Below are 21,311 nucleotides of genomic sequence, written 5' to 3' on the forward strand. Positions count from 1 at the left end.
TCCGCAAAAAGAGAGGCCGCGATAGTGAGAGGCCCGCGCACCGCGATGAAGAATGGGCCCCACTTGCCGCAATTGGAGAAAGCCCTCACACAGAAACGAAGACCCAACACAGCCATAAATAAATAAATAAATAAATAAAATATTAAAAAAAAAAAAAAAAGAAAGAGTATGCTTTGAGATATTTAAGCAATCTTGTTTCACCTGTGGCCAGTCTTTCAGTTTCCTTTAATTTAGCCTCAAGCACTTGATCTTGTTCTACTTGAGTTTGTTCTTGTTCTTCTAGGGTCATTCTCATGTCTTCAATTATTTTCTCTTTAACGCTTAGATCTAAAAATTTGGAAAGAACATTTTAGAAATTACTAACATCTACATCTAGATATCCAATTTTTCTTTTGAGTTCTTCTAAAATTAAAATACACTTTTATTAACTATAATAGAATATGAGTTCCACATAGACAGAAACTTTGTCCTGTTCACTGCTATATGTTCAATGTCTAGAACAGTACTGGCATATATGAAGGATCAAATAAATAACTGATGTACAGATGGATGCTTGGATGAATGCAAGAATAAATGGATGGAAAAGGAATCTTTTCAGATAAAACTAACAATTTTCAATATAATTAAACTATTAATAAAAATAATAAAAACTATTATTTTACTGCACTTCGCTTTATTGTGCTTCACATATACTGTGTTTTTTACAAATTGAAGGTTTGTGGCAACCCTGCATTAAGCAAGTCTATCAGTGCCATTTTCTAACGGCATTTGCTCACTTCCTGCCTCTGTATCACATTTTAGTAATTCTTGCAATAATTCAAACTGTTTCATTATTGTTGTATTTGTTACAGTGATCTATGATCACTGATCTTTACGTTACTCCTGTGATTGTTTTGGGACACTATGAACTACACCCATGTAAGACAGCAAGCTTAATCCATAAACACTGTGTGTGCTGTGACTGCTCCAATGACCAGCTGTGCCCCGTCTCTCCCTCTCCTCGGGCCTCCCTGTTCCTTGAGACACAACAATATTGAAATTAGTCTAATCAGTAACACTACAGTGAACTCTAAGCGTTCAAGTGAAAGGAAGAGTCACACGTCTCTCACTTTAAATCAAAAGCTAGAAATGAAAGGATTAAGCTAAGTTTAGTAAAGAAGGCATGTCAAAAGCCGTGACTGGCCAAAAGCTAGCCCTCTTGCACCAAACAGCCAAGTTGTGAATGCAAAGTAAAGTTCCTGAAGAGACTTTAAAGTGCTACTCTAGTGAATACTCAAATGATAAGAAAGCAAAACAGACTTACTGCTGATATGGAGAAAGTTTCAGTGGCCTGGATAGAAGATCAAAACCAACCACAACATCCCCTTAAGCCACAGCCTAATCTAGAGCAAGGCTCTAATTCTCTCCAATTCTACGAAGGCTGAGAGAGGTAAGGAAGCTGCAGAAGAAAAGTTTCAAGCTAGCAGAGGTTAGTTCATGAGGTTTAAGGAAAGAAGCTGTCTTCAAGACATAAAAGTGCAAGGTGAAGCAGCCAAGTGCTAATGTAGAAGCTGCAGCAAGTTATCCAGAAGATGTGACTGAACTGCTGCAATTTCATGATAAAACCTGAACAGATGACGAGTTGCTTCTTATGGATGAACAAGGAAAGTGGTTTCTTGAGACGGAATCCTGGTGAAGACTGTTGAAATGACAACAAAGGATTCAGAATATAGCATAAACTGAGTTGATAAAGCAGTGGCAGAGTCTGAGAGGCCTGACTCCAATTTTGAAAGAAATTCTACTGTGGGTAAAATGCTATCAAACAGCAGTGCATGCTACAGAGAAATTGTTCATGAAAGGAAGAGTCAACTGATGCGGCAAATCTCATTGTCTTACTTTAAGAAACTGCCGCAGCCACCCCAACCTTCAGCTCCCACGGCCCTGATCAGTCAGCAGCCTTCAGCATCGAGGCCAGGCCCTGCCTCCACCAGTAAAAAGATTACAACTCCCTGAAGGCTCAGGTGATGGTTAGCATTTTTTAGCAATAAAGTATTTTTTTATTAGGTATGAGCACTGTTTTTTTAGACATAATACTATTGCACACTTAACAGACCACAATATAGTGTGAGCATAACTTTTATATGCACTGGAAAACCAAAAAAAAAATTGTGCGACTTGCTTCACTATGATCTGCACTTTATTGTGGTGGTCTGGAACCGAATATGAAACATCTCTGAGGTATGCCCGTACTAATAACACAGATCTTGGGATTTAGGGAAAACATTATTTGTCAAAACACTTATTTTTAGTGTTAATATTCTCAAACCAAAACTAAAACTTTTACCTCCTAAAAACAATACATTCTCAATCCCAAATTTAATTTTTAAATCTCAAGTAATTATTTTTTCTAGAAAAATTTTCAAAGCCAAATATTTACTCCTAGTGTTTTTAAAACCAGCTCATTAGGAATAACTGTACTATTATAACCTTACCAAAACTGTTTCCGGCCCTTGAAAAATGACTACAATAATGGCTTATACACAAGTCTATTCTAATCCTGCCTGATAGAAAGAGATAAGGAGGAACAATTGGCTTATCGTCTCTGGTGACAGACACATAGTAGCAGGGCTCACTTCTGACACCTCTTACCAAGACTGCTATGAATGTCAGAGGTGATGAATCTACAAATGCATAGCTCAAACTCAGGGCACTAAAAGTGACCAAAAAAATGACACAAATATCAAAAAACGGCTCCCTTAAAAATGCTTAATATAAAGTAAGCCTAAAACAAAACAATGAGAACAAATTTTAATGAGTAATTTTCAGTATTTCTGTTCATTGATGTAAGCTGCCAGGAGAGCTAATGAAACAGAATTCCTCTTTAGGATTACAGGAGTACTGGTATTCTATCTAAAACTTCTTCTTTCAAAAAGCATGATTTGCAAATATATTCAGATTATACAATTAATTATAATTTTATTCAAAGAATCTGTTCCTTTTACACCCTATCTTTTGCTCTAAATTAGAGGGTTCAAAAGAAGGAGTTTAAGTATCTAGATAGCAATCAGTAAAGCCCCAGGACACCAATGTTAACTTCGCTAATGGCTATCCACCTATTATTTAAAAGGTAGGAACAGTAAAAGAAACAAGAGCATTATTGTATCAGTCACTGCCTCCAATAACTTACATTTTATCTCAGGAAAGAATCCAGAAATATGCAACAAATAAAACAGAAAATAAAGCAACATAAAGACAGGAATGAGATATCTCATCAAAGCTATCTAAAGATATCTATGAACTATCATAGCTAAATAAATGCCTGGCAAATGAACAAGCAATCAAGTGTTTAACATTCAGAGGAGAGGATCATTGAAAGCTATATAAAGAAATGACACACAAATGTCATGTAAAACCCTGGATTAGAAATACTCAGTGACTGGGAATTCCCTGGCGGTCCAGTGGTTAGGACACGGCACTCTCACTGCCAGGGCCCCAGGTTCGATCCCTGGTTGGGGAACTAAGATCCCGCAAGCCGCTCAGCATGGCCAAAAACAAACAAAAAAAATACTCAGTGATAGTTCAAATTTATTTCAGAATACCAGTATACCAGATGTACATAAGTACAAAAGATTGAGACCATGTGATACCTTGTTTCACTTATCACACTGGCTATAAGTTTAAAGTGTGATAACACCTAATACTGGCAAAAATGTGGGGAAATGGGCACTCTATACACTATTATTGAAAATATAAACTGGTATAATGACTTTGGGGAGCAGTTTAGCAAAATTCATCAAAATTTTAAATAAAACATTTGGGCCAACAATTACACTGCTAGGAATTTCCCATACAAATATATTTACATGTGTGCCCAAAGACTTTTACACAAATATATTCATGTTAATATCTGTAACAAAAACTAATGTCTGAAATCACCAAAAAAATTTTTTGTTAATAAAAGGGGTCATATTACTGGAGAGTAGATTAGAAGATATGTTGATTGTTACTCCCTGTGAATATGACCTTACTTGGAAACAGAGGCTTTGCAGATGTAATCAAGTTAAGAATAAGGTCATACTGGATTAGAGTAGGCCCTAAATCCAATAAGACTGGTGTCCTTATAAGAAGAGGGAAATTTGGACAGAGACAGATAGGGTGAAGATACAGACACATTCAAAGGGAAGATGTCCATGTTAAGACAGAGGCAGAGATTGGAGTTATCCCAGAAGTGTGAATGGGGAGTGACTGCTAATGGGTATAGGGTTTCTTTCTAGGGTGATGAAAATGTCCTGGAATTAGATAGTGGTAGTGGTTGTACGAGCTTGTGAATTTACTAAAATCCACCATACTGTACACTTTTAAATGGTAAATTTTATGGTATGTATATCTCCATTTTAAAAAATTAATAAGATAGCTAAGTGAATGGCATTCAGTATTTAAATAGAAATGTAGAAGCCAGGGAAAGCCTCAAGAGCTAAAAATGCACTTTTTTGTTTGTCAGGGAATGTCTCATACGTAGTTAAAATCACAAGAGTGAATGAACTCTCAAGAGAGAAAAGAAAAAGAAAAAAAAAGATGATGGCTTAATCAGGAAATTTGTCAAAGTGGCTGAGGCTCATTCTGAGAGAAAGGCAGTAACCCGAAGAATAGATCACAAAAGCCGAGGTAAGAGTTTCAAAAGGGGGCAAGCTATGCCTTACCTTTATATTTAGAAAAAATATGCTCATACACAATAAATACTACTTAAAAAATGAAAATGAAAGAAAGTGAGTAGACAATAATTCAAAGTAATTAAAAAATAAAGGAAAGATTGCAAAAAGCTAAAAGATTTGAAAATATGTAGGTTACAAGTGATCTGGGAGAAAGTTTAAAGAGCATGGAGAAGATGGAAGATTAAAAGTACTCAGAATGGGCCTATGCCACACATCTCAATATCTGGCAAAGAAAGAAAAAATTAAAATACGATAAAAACTATATCCTGGTCCAAAGAATGCTTTTCAGAATATCTATTCACATCCACCAACAATGACAAAGGAGCCAAAGTAAAGGGAAGCTCCAAAAAGATTACGGAAATAGGAGATGTTAGAGGACAGTGGCCTAAAAAGGTAGGAGAAAATAGGACTGTGTGCAGAGATATATTTTCACATCCAAGTTACTGATCCAAGTGAACCCCACAAAAGTCCAAGTCATCTAAATAAGTAATAATCTTGTGGTCTTACACCTGCTCTTTAGTTGGCCAAGTACAAATGGCATGAATTAGTGAAGACAGTCTGGAACTTAAGACTGAAACAGACATGGGTTCAAATCCCAGCTCTACTACTCACACAACTAAGAAGTTAAGGGGTGACTGATGGGAAGGAGAGGAATCTGCATAATTTTATGAACAGAAATATGTATATATCATCTACAAAGATAATTTTGTAATATCTCAAATAAAAAGAATCAATCCAAATTGAGAAAAATAATTTAGCACATAAATTTGAATCTAAAGTATTAGTTTTTAAAAACATTTTAAAAATATTTTTTAATTTTAAAGATACTTTACTTGAAGTATAACCTTTATATTATTTTGACTAGAAATCCATTCCATTCATTGTGACCTATATAACTTTAATTTTATTTTTCACAAAATACTGGCCATTACCTAGAAATCAATGTTGCTTTGACTGAATATTTCTTAATGTTTTACTTCTCCAAGGATAAACTTTATGGTGGTAAGTTACCCTTTAGAATCAATGCTTTTCTCTTTTAATAAAGTTACATCTTATGTTGCCCTTATTTAACTTTACAATTTTCAAAGGAAAATATTAAACCAATTGTTATTCTAACTACTTATTTTGCAGTCATTTTAGTACTGGAAGTAGAGGTTTATTTCTGACCTTTGCACACTCTCTCATACTGCTGTATAGCTTCTTCCACTTTCTGATTACTTAACTGCTCCTGCAAAATGAAAGAATATGAATTAAATGCAAATGTAACTTAACTACACCCCATTATTTAATAGTGGGACTTGAAAACAGGGCTTAATATTAAGTTTGAAATCTGTCTCCTAGAAGGCTAATAGTCTCAAGCTCCCAAGTTTGCTTCACCTCAGAGAAAAGGGCAGGGTGAGAGTGGTCATAAGAAATAACAAAACAAAACCCCCAAACTTTAAACCTTTAATCTACCCCAAAAATGCCAAATCATTTTCTTCACTCAACATTTCAAGCTAGCATGTATGTTCTCTTACACAACACAAAAAGCATAAAGAGAGAGAAATGAAAGTTTACTATGTATTTAATGTGGGAGGAACAAAGAAAACCATAAATAAATTCCTTAACAGTAAACTCAAAATGCAGAAAAAATAGGGTCCCCACATGCCCTATATGTAAAAAGTAGCTGGGAAGTTTGAAAAGGACGCAAGGTTTATTTCTGGGCACTGGAAATCCTTCAATTCTAGTTTTAACCTGCCACGTAATCCAACCTTCACTCCTTCTCTCATCTAACTTCAGCAATATCTTCTCATTTTATAAGTTTTAGAATAATCATTACAGAACCTGGAAATGTCTGAATACTATTATGAAATCAGCTGGAGATGGAAAGACGGTGAAGAGACAAAGAATGAAGGAGAAAAACGATGGAGAACTACGGACGTGGACGGACAGAGACGGAAACAGACGGAGCACGAAGGAGGTGGACGGACGGGGAGGGAAACGGACGGAGAGTTACGGAGGTGGAAGGAAGGGGACGGAAACAGACAGAGAACCACGGAGGTGCTCGGACAGTGATGGAAAGAACCTATCAACAGATGGTGTCTGGCTACACAGGGGTGCACTGTAACAGGTTTTCAATCTGGTTTGAAACCTCACCATACCTTTGGGTTGACACTGAAATCATCTGTTATCACCAAGTACTCATAGCTGTTCCCCAAAGTCCCCTAAGGTGTTGGAATCGTGAAATAATTGTCTTCCTGAAAGTAGGATTTTTTTTAAATTAATAAATTTATTTATTTTTGGCTGCATTGGGTCTTTGTTGCTGCGTGGGCTTTCTCTAGTTGCAGCGAGTGGGGGCCACTCTTCCTTGCGGTGCGCGGGCTTCTTATTGCGGTGGCTTCTCCTGTTGTGGAGCACGGGCTCTGCTGCTCCGCAGCATGTGGGATCTTACTGGACCCTTAAGTCTCTAGGATTTTTTTAACAGCTTTTTTTCCTAAAGGCTTCCAAAAAGTCTCCTGAAAACATCATGACTCTTGTTCTGTGGGTGTAGGGGAACATGCAGGCAGACTAGGAGACAGTCCCCCCAGAAACCCTGCTCCCGAGGACTGGAAATCTCCCTAAACCTTGGGACGTCCTATTGCAGCAGCAGATGGAGAGACGAGACAGTTGGTCCGAGACCCAGAAGCAGGGGTTTGTGGAGTCGGCTCCACCGAGGAGAGGGTGTGGTGCTTGGGAGCCACAGCCCACACTTTGCAGCTACCTGCTGTCCAGACGGTGCCCAGGACACCGAAATCCAGGGTGGGTGGGGGGCCTCGACCTCGGGCTCTGCAGGCAGGGGTCCCCAGCTAACCCTGACCCCGGCAGAGCTGGGGCTGCAGGGCCCTTCCCTGACGGCAAATGCAAACGCACCTCTGCTGCAACCCCAGCAGTCCTGCGCACCCTGACCAGACAACTGGGTTGGGTTTACCACCTGACAGTTCTCACTGAGTTGTGATAAAACAAAACATTTTTAAGGCAGGATAAGGAAAAAAAAAAAATTTTTTTTTCAAATATAAAGTTCTCTCTGTGCCCACCCCCTACCCCACTTTAGTGTGCATTATGCATCTGCATTAACCCTTCCTTAGAGGACACAGGAATGCCTGCTGGATTGTAAAGAGCTATTTTCTCCTGGTGCCAGCAAGATAACGCCTTAGGAGATAACCTTCCTTCTTATGGTGAAAGGGGCCATGACTACCCACTACTCCCTTTGTACTGCAGATCTGGATTGCGTAAACTGTCAACAATATACCATTTGATGTATAACCCTTTGTCTCAAAAGGTATGTAAACCCTGCTTTGACCTCTAATGGGTAGAACAGTCTTAAGAGCTTTCTGAAAGACTGTCTCCCAGGTTATAATCCTCAGATTGGCTCAAATAAAACTATCCATTTCTTACTTTAAAAAAACAAAAAAGAACTGATACATTTAATTAAACACTAAAATATACCAACAGAATCTACTAAAATCACCTTTAAAAACAAAACTGTTACCTTAAGTTGCTGAATGGTTCGCTGTTTCATATCTAGTTCCTGAGAACACTGGTTTTTCTTTTTCTCCAGTTCATTAATTTTAATCCTCAACAATTTCTCCTCATCACGCATTACAGATACCTACAAAGTTATAAATCAAATTAAATATTTCTAGAAATACTAACTGCTTTTTGTTTAAGATTCATGGTCACTCGTTCAAAGATTCATGTCCCTTAAAGCACATTAGAAAAATTACAGATTCTAACATACATGATATGGCTTCAGATTATCAGAAAATTTCTTGATACTCCAAGGGAGGTACATATGAAGAAGCCATTTTCTTTTTACAATATTTTAAGACTCTCAAACCCTGTAAGTGCTCTCAAAAAAGAAACAACATAGACCCTTGCATGCAACAGCAAAATCATTATCATGGAAAAATCAATAGAGATACTCTAGGGGGAAAACACTGGCTCAGATTTCCAAGATCTATTAAGTAATGTGATCCAGTAATATAAGAAATACTTCAAAAGCTAATAATGGCACATAGAGAATGAAAATGGAACAATTACAAGATCAAAAGGTACCCATGCAAGTAAAGGTCAATTGACTTTTGGTATTACTGGTAATTTAATTCTATAAACCTATTAAAGAAATCAAAAAGCACTATGAATTAGTATGCAAATCTTAGAGGAGAGGAGGAGAGAGGAGGGGAAAGGGAAGGGGAAGGGAGGAGAGATAGCAGGTAATCTATGTACACCTTTAGGCCAATTTACATGATACCAATCCTTGAGATCTCAAAAACTGAAGGAAGTTAATTGAACAAAGTTCCCCTTCATAAAAAGCATGGTATCTCCATGCTTTTTATAATAATAAAATAATAAAAATAAATAATAATAAAATAATAGTAGTTCTGAGGAGTTTGGTTTCAGGTGATTTTTACACTTCTTTTTAGGCTTTCTGTATGTTCCAAATTTACTACAATAAATATATATTCCTTTTATAATCATACATTAATAATATTTATTTTTATTGTCTTACTTTGTTCAAAAATATGGGACTTCCAGTAATAAACACCATCTTCATCAATTTTACAGATATAAACTGTCTGCCAATAATATACAGAAACTATGTGTTGCACCAAGATGCACATAAGGACTGCTTCAGTTTCCGTCCTGGCTCTAACATTTATTGGCCAAGTGAACTTGGACAAGTTCTCTCTCAATGCCTACTTCCTTAGTCATAAAATGGAAGTTAAAAAAATGCCTATCCCTAATATTTGTGTGAAAATTAAATGAGATGATACATGTAAACTCAGAACAACCAATCCAGACTAAGCTCCTATTATTATTAGAATTGACATCATACATTGTTTATTTTGAAAAACAGAAAACATTATTAATACCCACCCTTAGAGGAATGTTAAATAGTCATCTATACAATAAAACATTAGTTAAAAAGAGATACCTCCTAAATTCTGCTATAAAAAAATCTTAAAATTATAATATATTTTAAAAGCAATTATTTATATATAGTTGACCCCATTTATAAAAATAAAACCATACAAGCACTATTTACATATATTTATTGTGTAAAATGCATATAAAAAGATCTAAAAGAACACAGAAGGACTGACTGTCAAGAGTGGTCATATTTAAGAAGAGAGAAATGAGATTGGGGAGAAGGCTTTCACTTTTACCTTCATTTCTTAAAAAATATTTCCTGGGCTTCCCTGGTGGTGCAGTGGTTAAGAATCCGCCTGCCAATGCAGGGGACACGGGTTCGATCCCTGGTCCGGGAAGATCCCACATGCTGCAGAACAACTAAGCCTGTGTGCCACAACTACTGAGCCTGCGCTCTAGAGCCCGTGAGCCACAACTACTGAGCTCGCGTGCTACAACTACTGAAGCCCACGCGCCTAGAGCCCGAGCTCTGCAACAAGAGAAGCCACTGCAATGAGAAGCCCACGCACCACCACGAACAGTAGCCCCCGCTCACCACAACTAGAGAGAAAGCCTGTGCGCAGCAACGAAGACCCAATGCATCCAAAAAAAAAAAAATTTTTTTTAAATAGATCAGAAAAGACAAAGGAATGGTGTTCTAGCCTATCCTGTGGTAAAGTCAAGAGAGGTAGACCAGATCTCACAATCAGTAATTCACAATCAAACTGCACAGGCCTTGCTCATACATTACATTTGATAGAAATGAGGAAAATGCATGAAGGCTTAAATACAGCCTAATGGTTATTTCCTTATTTGTTTTGTTGAGGATACTATGAACAACATGTGGACTGATAATAGGAATGTAAATCCAAAGTTCCCTCTGGACTACTTAGCTAAGTGAAAGGAACCTAACAAAAGGCAATAAGGTGCATAGGGCTAGGACTGCAGTTTATATTTTGGAGTATTTAATCCATTTACCTGTCATTTGCCCAGAATTTATAAAGCTTTCAAGCCTGTCTACCACCTACAGAAACTCTAGTCTTGATCCTGAGGTGTTAAAACCGAAATGTCATTCGAAATTTATTTTACAAGTTCAGAATCTACACTAAATCCTAAGGTAAGTAATATATATCCAATGAGGGGAGAAACAAAGGCTGCCCTGGCCAAAATTACATTCCTAGAAAGCAAACAATCCAAAAATTACATTCCTAGAAGGCAAACAATTCAGGCTTCTGAATGACAAACAAGTGCTTTTTCAAATTATGATTTTTAACTTGCTGATCTGACTAAACATTTTCCTATGCCTAATTACAGTTTAGGTCTTTACTCTCTTACATTTCTAATCTAGCCCACTTTGAAATACTTGTTGCGTGGCCTGGAAACTTTCTGTGTATAATTATCAGAAACAACATATATTTTGCATTTTATCTATGGTGGTATTTTTTGGATTTTTCTTCCATTAATCAAAAATTTTATTACATTTCCCTTATTATGAATGAATACATATCCATTATAAGAAATAATGCAATAAGTAGACCTTTTAAAAAATTACCTAGAATGCCATTACCTAAAATAATCAAAATATATATTTTTATATTTCTTTGCAGTCTATATTATTATACAAATTGTTTGCAAAATTTTAATCCTATTATATATATAAAATTGGGTCCGGTTTCTATTACTTAACATTATAACACAAGCATTTTCCCATATTATCATAAAAACTTAGTACTTATCACTGTACTTAAATCAAAATCCTGCTAAATAAATACACTAACATGAATCAGGGAACTTAACCACTAATAAAGCAGTGGAAAACACAATTTAAATATCTGTACAAATCATTTTAAATGATAAAATAGGTCTTAGGCCAAATCTTCCAGGTATCAGAGTGCTTAAGAAGCTGGCAGGGAAAAAAAAAAGAACCTCTGCTCACAGAAAAAGGAGATGGACGCAGAGGGTACCAGGTCCACAGCAGGAGCTTCTCCTTTACCAGTATAGGCCTAATAGTCATGAAAATTATAATTTATTTAATCAAAAAGTTCATATCCATTCTTTCCATTCATTTTTAATTTACATTAATGCTATACTATTGTGAGAGTTTTCTTATGCTAAATAAAAAATTATTCCAGGACTTCAATGTCAGGTAGTTTAGAAGAAAGTAACCAATCCTCTGTTGAAAACAACAAAAAATGCTGCATAAAAAAATGTTTTAAATCTTTTTGAAAGCACTGAGGAACTAACAAAAAAACAGGAAATACTGAGATAACAAAAAAATTAAGTGAAAAAAGAACCACAGAAATAAGTAGAGCACTGACTGGCTTTTATTTTGAGGACATTCATAGAAAGAGGAGCCCTGACTTTCAACAGGTAAACTAGAAGGTATTTGCAATATATTTTACTGACAAAGAATCAGAACCAAGAATAAAGAAATCCAACACAATAATAATTTTTTTAAAAGGACAGCAAAATTAAAAGAAAACATGAACAAATGGATTTCACAGAATGAAAACTGGAACAGACATATAGTGAATAAAAACAAAAACAGACACTCCATTTCATTAGTTATCAGAGGAATACAACTTAAAACCATAAGATACCCGTTTACATTCTCTGACCCAACAATTCCACCCCTTGTTATACAAATTCTTGCACATGTGTACCAAGGGCATGTATAAAATAGGATCACTGTTTCTAAGAGCAAATAATGGAAACATCTAAATGGTCAATAGAATAGATAACTAAATTGTATAGTCACACAATGGAGTATTACACAGCTGTGAAAGTGATTAATTATAACCATACATAAATGTCAGGAATATGATGTGAAAATGTCTCAGAACACATCATAATGTTTAGAGATAAAAAAACAAATATGATTTAACTTATATTTTTAAAAGATTAAAAAAAGATAAACACAATACATTCATTACAGTAACCTCAGTGGGGGTAGGAAACATAGAAAATGGATGAGACCCACAAGCATTTGTTGTATCAATATTCTTCAGACCTTACACATTTAAGTATTTTTTTGTAACTAACTCAAAGTAATGAAAAATATTTAAAATTACTTCAGCTTTTTAAAAAAGTCTAATTATGATACAAAATCCAACAGTCATAAAAGAAAAACAAGTTGCTCCAAGGCAAAAAAAAGGAACATAATCAAAATGAAAAATGGCAATGTGGGGGAGAGATAGGGGGATATCTACAATTAATATCCTTAAAAAGTTAATTTCCAGAAAATATACAAATCAATTTTCACTGCAAAGTAAAGGAGCTGTTACAGTGGAGGATTACTGGACTGAATGTCACTATTAAGACATAGAAAAAAATATATATATATATGTCATCTTGGGCAGTTACTTAACTTCTTGTCTCATATGTAATGGGATAGTAGTATTGTTGGGAAATTATGTGAGATAGTATATGTAATGTAGAGCACTAAGAATGGTATATGGTTCAACCAAAGACTATATATGTGTTTGCTTTCTTCATGGTATTTTATTGTGTATATGCAATATAATTAATTTAGCTAGTTTCCCATTGATCAATGTATAGCATTTTCAATTCCTCTGCTATTCCAGTGTTGTTGTCAATATCCTTACATATCCATTACCACTGGCAAAAAAAAAAAAAAAAATAGTCTCCTTATTTTTCTCCTAAAAGATTAGCTTTTCATATTTAGATTTTCATTATTCTTATGTTTGTTTGATTTTTGTATTTGGTTTGTATTAGAAATCTATGACTATTCCCACTGCCACCCTTAAATTAAAAAAAAAAAAAAAAGTTAATTTCCTAAGTATGTAACAAGCTCCCACAAAGCAATAATAAAAAGAAAAGCAATAACCCAAACTAAAATACAAAGAATATGAATATACAGACCACAGGAAAAAAAAATACAAATGAATTTTAAACCAAAAAATGTTCACTCATAATTAGAGATACGCAAGTTAGAATTATAGTTGAGATACACTATTTTCATGTCAAATTAGCAAATATCAAAGAAATATGATAAAATACTACTTTGTGGATAAGAGTATAGAGAAAAATACTCTCTTGTTCTCATACATTAGTTCTGGTGAGTAAACTGGCATAATCTCTAAAAAGCATAATAAATATCAAAATTACAAAGGTACAAACCAGTGACTCATAAATTCCACTTTTAGGAATTTATACCAGAGGAAGACTTGCAAATGTTCAAAATGACATCACTGTATGATTAACAAAAGACTGGAAATTACCTTAATTGTCCAACAATACGGGGCTGATTAATGGTAAATAAATGTTCAGAGTCATAAAAAAGAAAAAAAGCTCATTTGGAGACTCTTTATATCCTGAGATGGAAATATTGAGTGAAAAAAACCAAGGTTCACATAGTGTTTACAGGATGTTTCCATTTTTTATAGGAAGAGAAGGAAGGAAAAACAGAGGGAGGAGGGAGAAGTGAAGAGAAAAAAAATAGTTGGTAACATCTGACGCCTTGGAGGGAAACTTGATGGCTGGGAGGCAGTTTTTCCCCTCACTATACATATTTTCATATATTTTAAATTTGGAATCATGTGATTATATTTCCTATTTTTAAATCAAATTATAATAAAAACTTGTTACAATTGCACTACATACTCTCCTAAATACTATCTGCAAACAAAAGTTTGCTATTTACTTTTCTGGGGGGACTTGAACTTAGCAGCCCTTAAAAGAAAAAAAAAGGTTCTAATCGTACATAAGGCACATATTTTTCTTAATATTAGACATCCTTCAGTTTGTTTAATCTGACTAAATTTTCTTTTGTGAAATAACTTTTCTCATCATTTAAGAAAAATTATGGAGTTGACAAATGTTCTGGTCAATACTAAACTTAGTGTCTAAACTTGATATGTAAGGAAAACAATCTTTATCATTTAAATTGGCCACACACCTTTTCAAATAACCTACCTCTTTCTGTACTTGCTCAATCTGCTTTTTGGCATCCGCCAGTTTCTCTTTCAGCTCAGCATAATCTTCTTCCTTCTTCTGAAGATCTGCTTTCAGATTCTGGGTAAGAGCAGTGCTTGCAGAGAGCTCCTCTTTCAACCTAAAAAAAAAATCACTTATCTATAGTGACATATCACTAATCACTTAGAATCATATGCATGAGCTACTAATAATCTACAAACTTAGATCTTTTCACAAATTTGGAATGTCCAAACCACAAAGAAATCCTTCAAGGAGGATTTCAGGAGATTTTGTAAACAGATCTTTGCATATAACATTTGGTTCCAAAGGTTTATATAAACAAAATTGAAGCTCTTCAGTCATCATACATGCTATACTTAACCAGATTAAGATATGCCCACCCAAATTCTTTAAAAGCTACACAGAAAAATCAATAAATGCTTCCCATATTTTCAAACGTTTTAATAACTTTTAGCTTACTTTTCTGTTTCTTGCCAGTTTGTTTCTTTTTCTTCTTCCTTTAATTGAAGTGAATGCTTTGCATCTTGCAAATTGTTTGTTAATTTTGTGATTTCTTCTTTCAATTTGACTTCCCTTTCACTTAAATCTTTGGCGTTTTTGAGAGAATCTTGAAGATTTGCTTGAAATTCCTTCAGATTTCTTTCTTGCTTTAAAATGATAGATTCCTTTTCCATAATTTCTTGTTCTAACTTGGCTGAATGGCTACATTCATCTTTCTGAGTTTCTAACATTGCTTCAAGTTCCTTTATTTTCACCTTATAGCAAGTAACATCTTGTGTAAGTTCTGAAAGTGCTCTCTTTCCTTCAGCTACATGCTGTACTTGAACATCAAGACCAACAGCTTTTTCTTGCAATTCTTCCTTCAGCTGCTGTATAAGACTTTCTTTTTCTTTTAGTAGATCATCTTGATTTTTATTCTCCCTCTCCTCTGTTTTTAGTCTATTGTTTGCATCTTTACAGTCTTTTACTTCTGCCTGTAATTTTTCAATTTGTTGTTCCAGTTCCTGGATCTGATGTCTTTTTTTGGAGGAACTCTTTACAATCTCCTTACATTCTTCCCAAATGGCTTCAACAGTAGAGTGGAAAGACCTTTCCCTACCAAGTTCTTGAATACCATTTTCTTTAACTTGCTTACTTATCAAATAATCATTATCCAAAAGATGTAACTGTGTATTCGGCAAATTATCCTCTTGAGAACCATTTGACAGATCCCTGAAATTGAGTAAATCTATGTTTGAGATCTGAGAAACTGAATCAAGTGTACGCAATTCATCTATTTTTGTTTGCATTAATTTTATCTGTGAAACATTATTTGTGATGTTTCTTCTAGCAGTTTCTATCTCCTTTGACAATTTCATGATCCTCTCCTCCTGTTCTTGATTTATACCTCTCTGCACATGTAATTCAGAAATCGCATTGTCATAATTCGACTGAATTTGTTGGACCTCTACACTAAACCTACAACTCTTTTTTTCAGAAGAAGAGAGTTCCTGCTGCAAATTAACAAGCTGTTTATTTAATTCTGCTTTTTCTTCCTTTTCATTTTTAAGTTCATTCTCAACAATGAGTAAACGTGTTTTCAGCTCTTCATTATTTTCTTGTAAAACTCTAATGTTTTCCTCATCTTCTGAAATGCTCTCTTGCATTTCTTCACTTTTCTTTTGGTCTTCAGTGATGGTTGGACTAACATGTGTAGGTGCTTTAAAGATAAAAAAATTATTATTAATCTAGCAAACCTTAATAAAAATCAAAAAGTTATCATATAAGCCAATATTCAAACATAGGAAACGTATGAAAGCACACTTTTAATGAAAAACAGAAATAAGCTATTGAGTAAAAAAGAAAAATCAGGTTGCAAAACATACATAGCATACACCAATTTATGTAAAAATTGTAGTTCCATTAAGTCACAGCAGAAAAAGTTAAAAGGATGTGCAAGAAAATCCTGGTAACTACTTCTGAGTGGGATTACTAGTTACTTCTACTTTCTTTTTATAGCTTTTAAGTTATTTAAATTGTCTACCACAAATCTTTGTTATTACTATGAGATAGAAGGTAGGGAATTATACCCTAAGGCAGACTAAAGAACAGTTTTAAAGTACAATTATACTATAGATCTACTAAATTAGTGATTTGCAAACTGAGTACCTTACACTTTCACAGGTAAAATTAGGAGAAAAATGGTTAAATTTATGCCAAGTCTAATGTAGCCCTACCCTTCACTAGCTGCATAACTGTCAATAAACTGCTTGACCCCATAGCTGCTTCCTCAAATGGAAAATGGAAAATAATAGCAATAATACCACCTATCTCAGAGTTATCGTGAAGATCAAGATAATCAATGAGCTTAGAACACTGTGCTTGGGTTATAGTTAGATATTATTAGAAACTGAAAATCTGTACAGAAGAGTTCAGCTAATTAAAAATAAATAAAAGTTTGTCTTTTTCAGGCTTAATATCTACATTTCTAAAATAAGGATATTTCTACCTGCCCTACTTACTACAGAATAGTGTTAAGAGGGCCAAATAAGTTAATATGTAATGTATGTTAAAGCATTTTGTAAATGTTATATAAGTACAAGAACACAGTTGGTATAGATTAAACTATGTCCAAAGAAGATGCACTATTAGCTAAAACTTAATTCTTAATATTTGACAAATTAACTCATCTCACACAACTGTCCAGTATAAACTATGTTCACATTTTTCTCACAGATTACATGATTAACTCTTGAAACATAATTCTCAATTCTCCAGATACACAAATTTATCTTTTTATGTCTTCACACAATTTCCATTGATATAATAACTGATCTGATGAGTGTCTCATATCCTAGGAAAATTACTTCAAAACATATAAGAATCTGATTCTTTTGTTTTTAAATATTTTTCCTGGTCTATTTCACTTCATGGTTTGATGTTGATATGTGTGAACTTTACATACACAACTCTAATACAATTTTTATGAATTTTCTACACAATACTGTACTGATATAATCAACTCAACATGTCCTTTGACCTTCATTCACTCCCCCACTGGCCACTTATCTGTCAATTTCACCTATATTTTTATTTGGTAGTCTCACTAAGCACGTTGAGAATCGAATTCCTCATGCTTAAAGGCCCCAGATATAATATGAAATCCATAAGAGCAGAAGACAGTTATAAGGGAGAGATGGATTGAAATTCTCCTCACTAAGAAACCTGTTACTTTCAGTTGGTAACTGTCCAATGAATCTTTGAAAAGTGTATTTTATAGTTTTCTTTTTAGCGTGTGCCACCATATTATCCTATGCATCTGAGCACATTAGATTATACTGAAATAATATGTTTACGTGTCACTCTCATTTACTAGATTCCAAACTTCCTGACAGCAGACTCTCTGTGTCTAATGCATCTTTATATACATGAACAATAATCCTAAATGAATTTTTTAAAATATTTATTTATTTGTTTTGGCTGCGCCAGGTCTTATTTGCAGCATGCAGGCTTCTTAGTTGAGGCATGCGGGGCTTCTTAGTTGCAGCACGCGGACTCTTAGTTGCAGCACGCATGCAGGATCTAGTTCCCTGACCAGGGATTGAACCCAGGCCCCCTGCATTGGGACTGCAGAGTCTTACCCACTGGACCACCATGGAGGTCCCCCTAAATGAATTATTTTTGAAATTTAGCTACATCGTTTATGTTCTCCTTTTCTATCTCTAAGACATATCATTGTATCAGAAAAACATAACTTTTGTCATCAGTAACCTATTCTGGTTCTAGATATGTGCAAATTTATAATCTAACATGCCTCGGTTATATTAACTTGGTTACTTTAGTGCAATTTTATGTTTTAAATTTTAAGCTGTTCTCTTTACAGTGCCTTTTTTACAACAGTGGTTCTCTAGTTTTAGAGAATTGGCAAAAGAGCTTATAATGTAGATTCCTGAGAACAAATACCAAACATACTGACTTGATAAATCTGGAATGTATTGTACATGTAAACACTCTGAGGGTACATGCACACTGCTCCAGGAATTTATTTTTCTAAATTTCTGGAAGACCTTGACAGTCACCCCTGTAATAACATTTGGGATCTAAACATATCAGTGTGTTTCATTACTAAGCCCCTATATGGCAGCCCTACATGTAACTGTTCCATAAGAGAAAAATGTCAAATCTCACATAGTAATGACATACAAGCCCTTAAGTTTTTCCTCCTGCCTGTGGCAGGCTCTCATGCATCCTAGATGAGAGATGATATTACCCTATGTAATGAATCTGTTCAATTAAGAAGGCATTTTTAAGATCATAAAAAGATCTTTAAAATTAAATCTACTATCCTACATACAAATAGGTTTCTATCTTCCTATATGCTAATCACAGTTGACATTGTGAGAAAAATAAAGAAAAAGCACAAGCATTTATGAAAGGTCTTTCAGATGTTATTATATAATGTGGGAGAAAAAACTTAAGTGACTGTTCAAGATTTTTAATCTTATGACCCCATTTGATAAATTAAAATCACAGCTCTCTCCCAGCATTACCCAGATAAAAAAGCTAGACAAGGACACTAGAAAAAAGAAAATTACAGGTCAATATCACTGATGAACATAGATGGAAACATCCTCAACAAAATATCAGCAAATCGAATTCAACAGCACATTAAAAGGATCATACACCATGATCAAGTGGGATTTATCCCAGGGATGCAAGGATAGTTCAACATATGCAAATCAGTAAATGTGATATACTCTATTAATAAAATGAAGACTAAAAATAAAGAATAAAAATCATATGATCATTTTACTAGATGCAGAAAGAGTATTTAACAAAATTCAACATCCTTCATGATAAAATCTCTCAACAGACTGGAGAGGGAACATACCTCAACATAATAAAAGTCATATATGACAAACCCACAGCTAATGTCATCCTCAACCATGAAAACCTGAAAGCTCTTCCTCTAAGATCAAGAACAAAACAAGTATGTCCACTCTCACCATTTCTATTTAACATTAGTACTGGAAGTCTGAGCCAGAGAATCAGGCAAGAAAAAGAAACAAACTGTATCCAGATCAGCAAGGAAGAAGTAAAACTGTCCATTTACAGATGACAGAATTTTATATTATAGAAAATCCTAAAGACTCCACCAGAAAACCTTTAGAATACAGAAATCCACTAAAGTTGGAGGATACAAAATCAATATACAAGAAACACTATACAAAACAAGAACTGTACACTAACAACAAACTATCAGAAAGAGAAAATAAGAAAAAAATCCCATTTATAATAGCATAAAAAAGAATAAAATATTTATGAATAACTTTAACCAAGAAGGTAAAAAACCTATACACTGAAAACTATAAAACACTGGTGAAAGAAAATGAAAAAAGACATACAAAATAAGGAAAGATATTCCATGTTCATGGATTAGAAGAATTAATATTGTTAAAATGTCCATATTACCCAAAGTAATCTACAAATTCAATTCAATACCTATCAAATTTCCAATGGCATTTTTCACAGAAATAGAACAGCAATCTAAAAATTCACATGGAACCACAAAAGACCCCTAATAGCAAAAGCAATCTTGAGAAAGAACAAGGTTGGAGGCATCACAATTCCTAATTTCAACTATACTAAAAAGCTGCAGTAATCAAAACAGTATGGTACTGGCATAAAACCAGATTCATAGACCAATGAAATAGTTTCAAAAGCCCAAAAATAAACCCACACACATATGTCCAACTTATTTAACAAGAAAGCCAAGAATACTCAATGGGAAAGGATAGTCTCTTCAATATTGTGTTGGGAAAACTGGATATCCACATGCAAAAGAATGAAATTGAACTCCTATCTTACTCCACTTATAAAAATTAACTCAAAATGGATGAAGGACTTAAAACATAGCACCTGAAACCATAAAACTCCTAGAATAAAACATAGGGGAAAAGCTCCTTGACACTGGACTACATAACAGGTTTTAGATATTACACCAAAAGCACGAGCATCAAAAGCAAAAAATAAATAAGTGAAACTATATCAAACTAAAAAGCTTCTACACAGCAAATGAATCAGTCAACAAAATGAAAAGGCAACCCGTGGAATGGGAGAAAATATTTGCAAACCATCTATCTGACAAGGGGTTAATATCCAAAATATATAGGCAACTCATACAACTCAACAGCCAAAAAACCAAACAATCCAATTAAAAACTGGGCAGAGGAACTAAACAGACATTTTTCCAAAGAAGACATACAAATAGTCAACAGGTACAGGAAAAGGTGTTCAACATCGCTAATCATTAGGGAAATGCAAATCAAAACTACAGTGAGATATCACTTAACACTTGTTAGGATGTCTATTATCAAAAAGAGATAACAAATGCTAGCAAGGATGAGGGGAAAAGGGAATCTGCACACTGTTGATGGGAATATAAAGTAGTACAACCACTAGAAAAACAGTATAAAGGTTCCTCAAAAAATTAAATATAGAACTATCTTATGAGCTAACAATCTCACTTCTGAGTATATATCCAAAGGAAATGAAATTATTATCTCAAAGTTCATGCAAGTTCATGCCCTATGTTCATTGCAACATTTTTTACAATAGCCAGGACATGGAAACAACCTAAGTGTCCATGGATGGATGTATGGATTTTTTAAAATGTGGAATAAATATGTATACAATGGAATATTATCATTCAGCCTAAATAAGAAGGAAATCCTGCCATTTGCAATGACATGGATG

General features: G+C 34.4%; 1 protein-coding gene across 1 annotated transcript in view; it reads right to left on the minus strand.

The window, feature by feature from the left end:
• KIF20B (kinesin family member 20B) overlaps positions 1–21,311 on the minus strand; it is a 71,245-nt gene that overhangs the window by 18,485 nt on the left and 31,449 nt on the right. Inside the window, exons 17-21 of the mRNA XM_082423519.1 lie at positions 15,036–16,275; positions 14,556–14,694; positions 8,200–8,319; positions 5,859–5,919; positions 202–327 (exon numbers count right to left, since the gene is read on the minus strand). Of these exons, the coding sequence (XP_082279645.1) occupies positions 202–327; positions 5,859–5,919; positions 8,200–8,319; positions 14,556–14,694; positions 15,036–16,275 (1,686 nt within the window). The remainder of the gene's footprint in view (positions 1–201; positions 328–5,858; positions 5,920–8,199; positions 8,320–14,555; positions 14,695–15,035; positions 16,276–21,311) is intronic.

Source organism: Balaenoptera physalus (assembly GCF_965194825.1).
Source record: "Balaenoptera physalus genome assembly, chromosome: 14".
Taxonomy (NCBI): domain Eukaryota; kingdom Metazoa; phylum Chordata; class Mammalia; order Artiodactyla; family Balaenopteridae; genus Balaenoptera; species Balaenoptera physalus.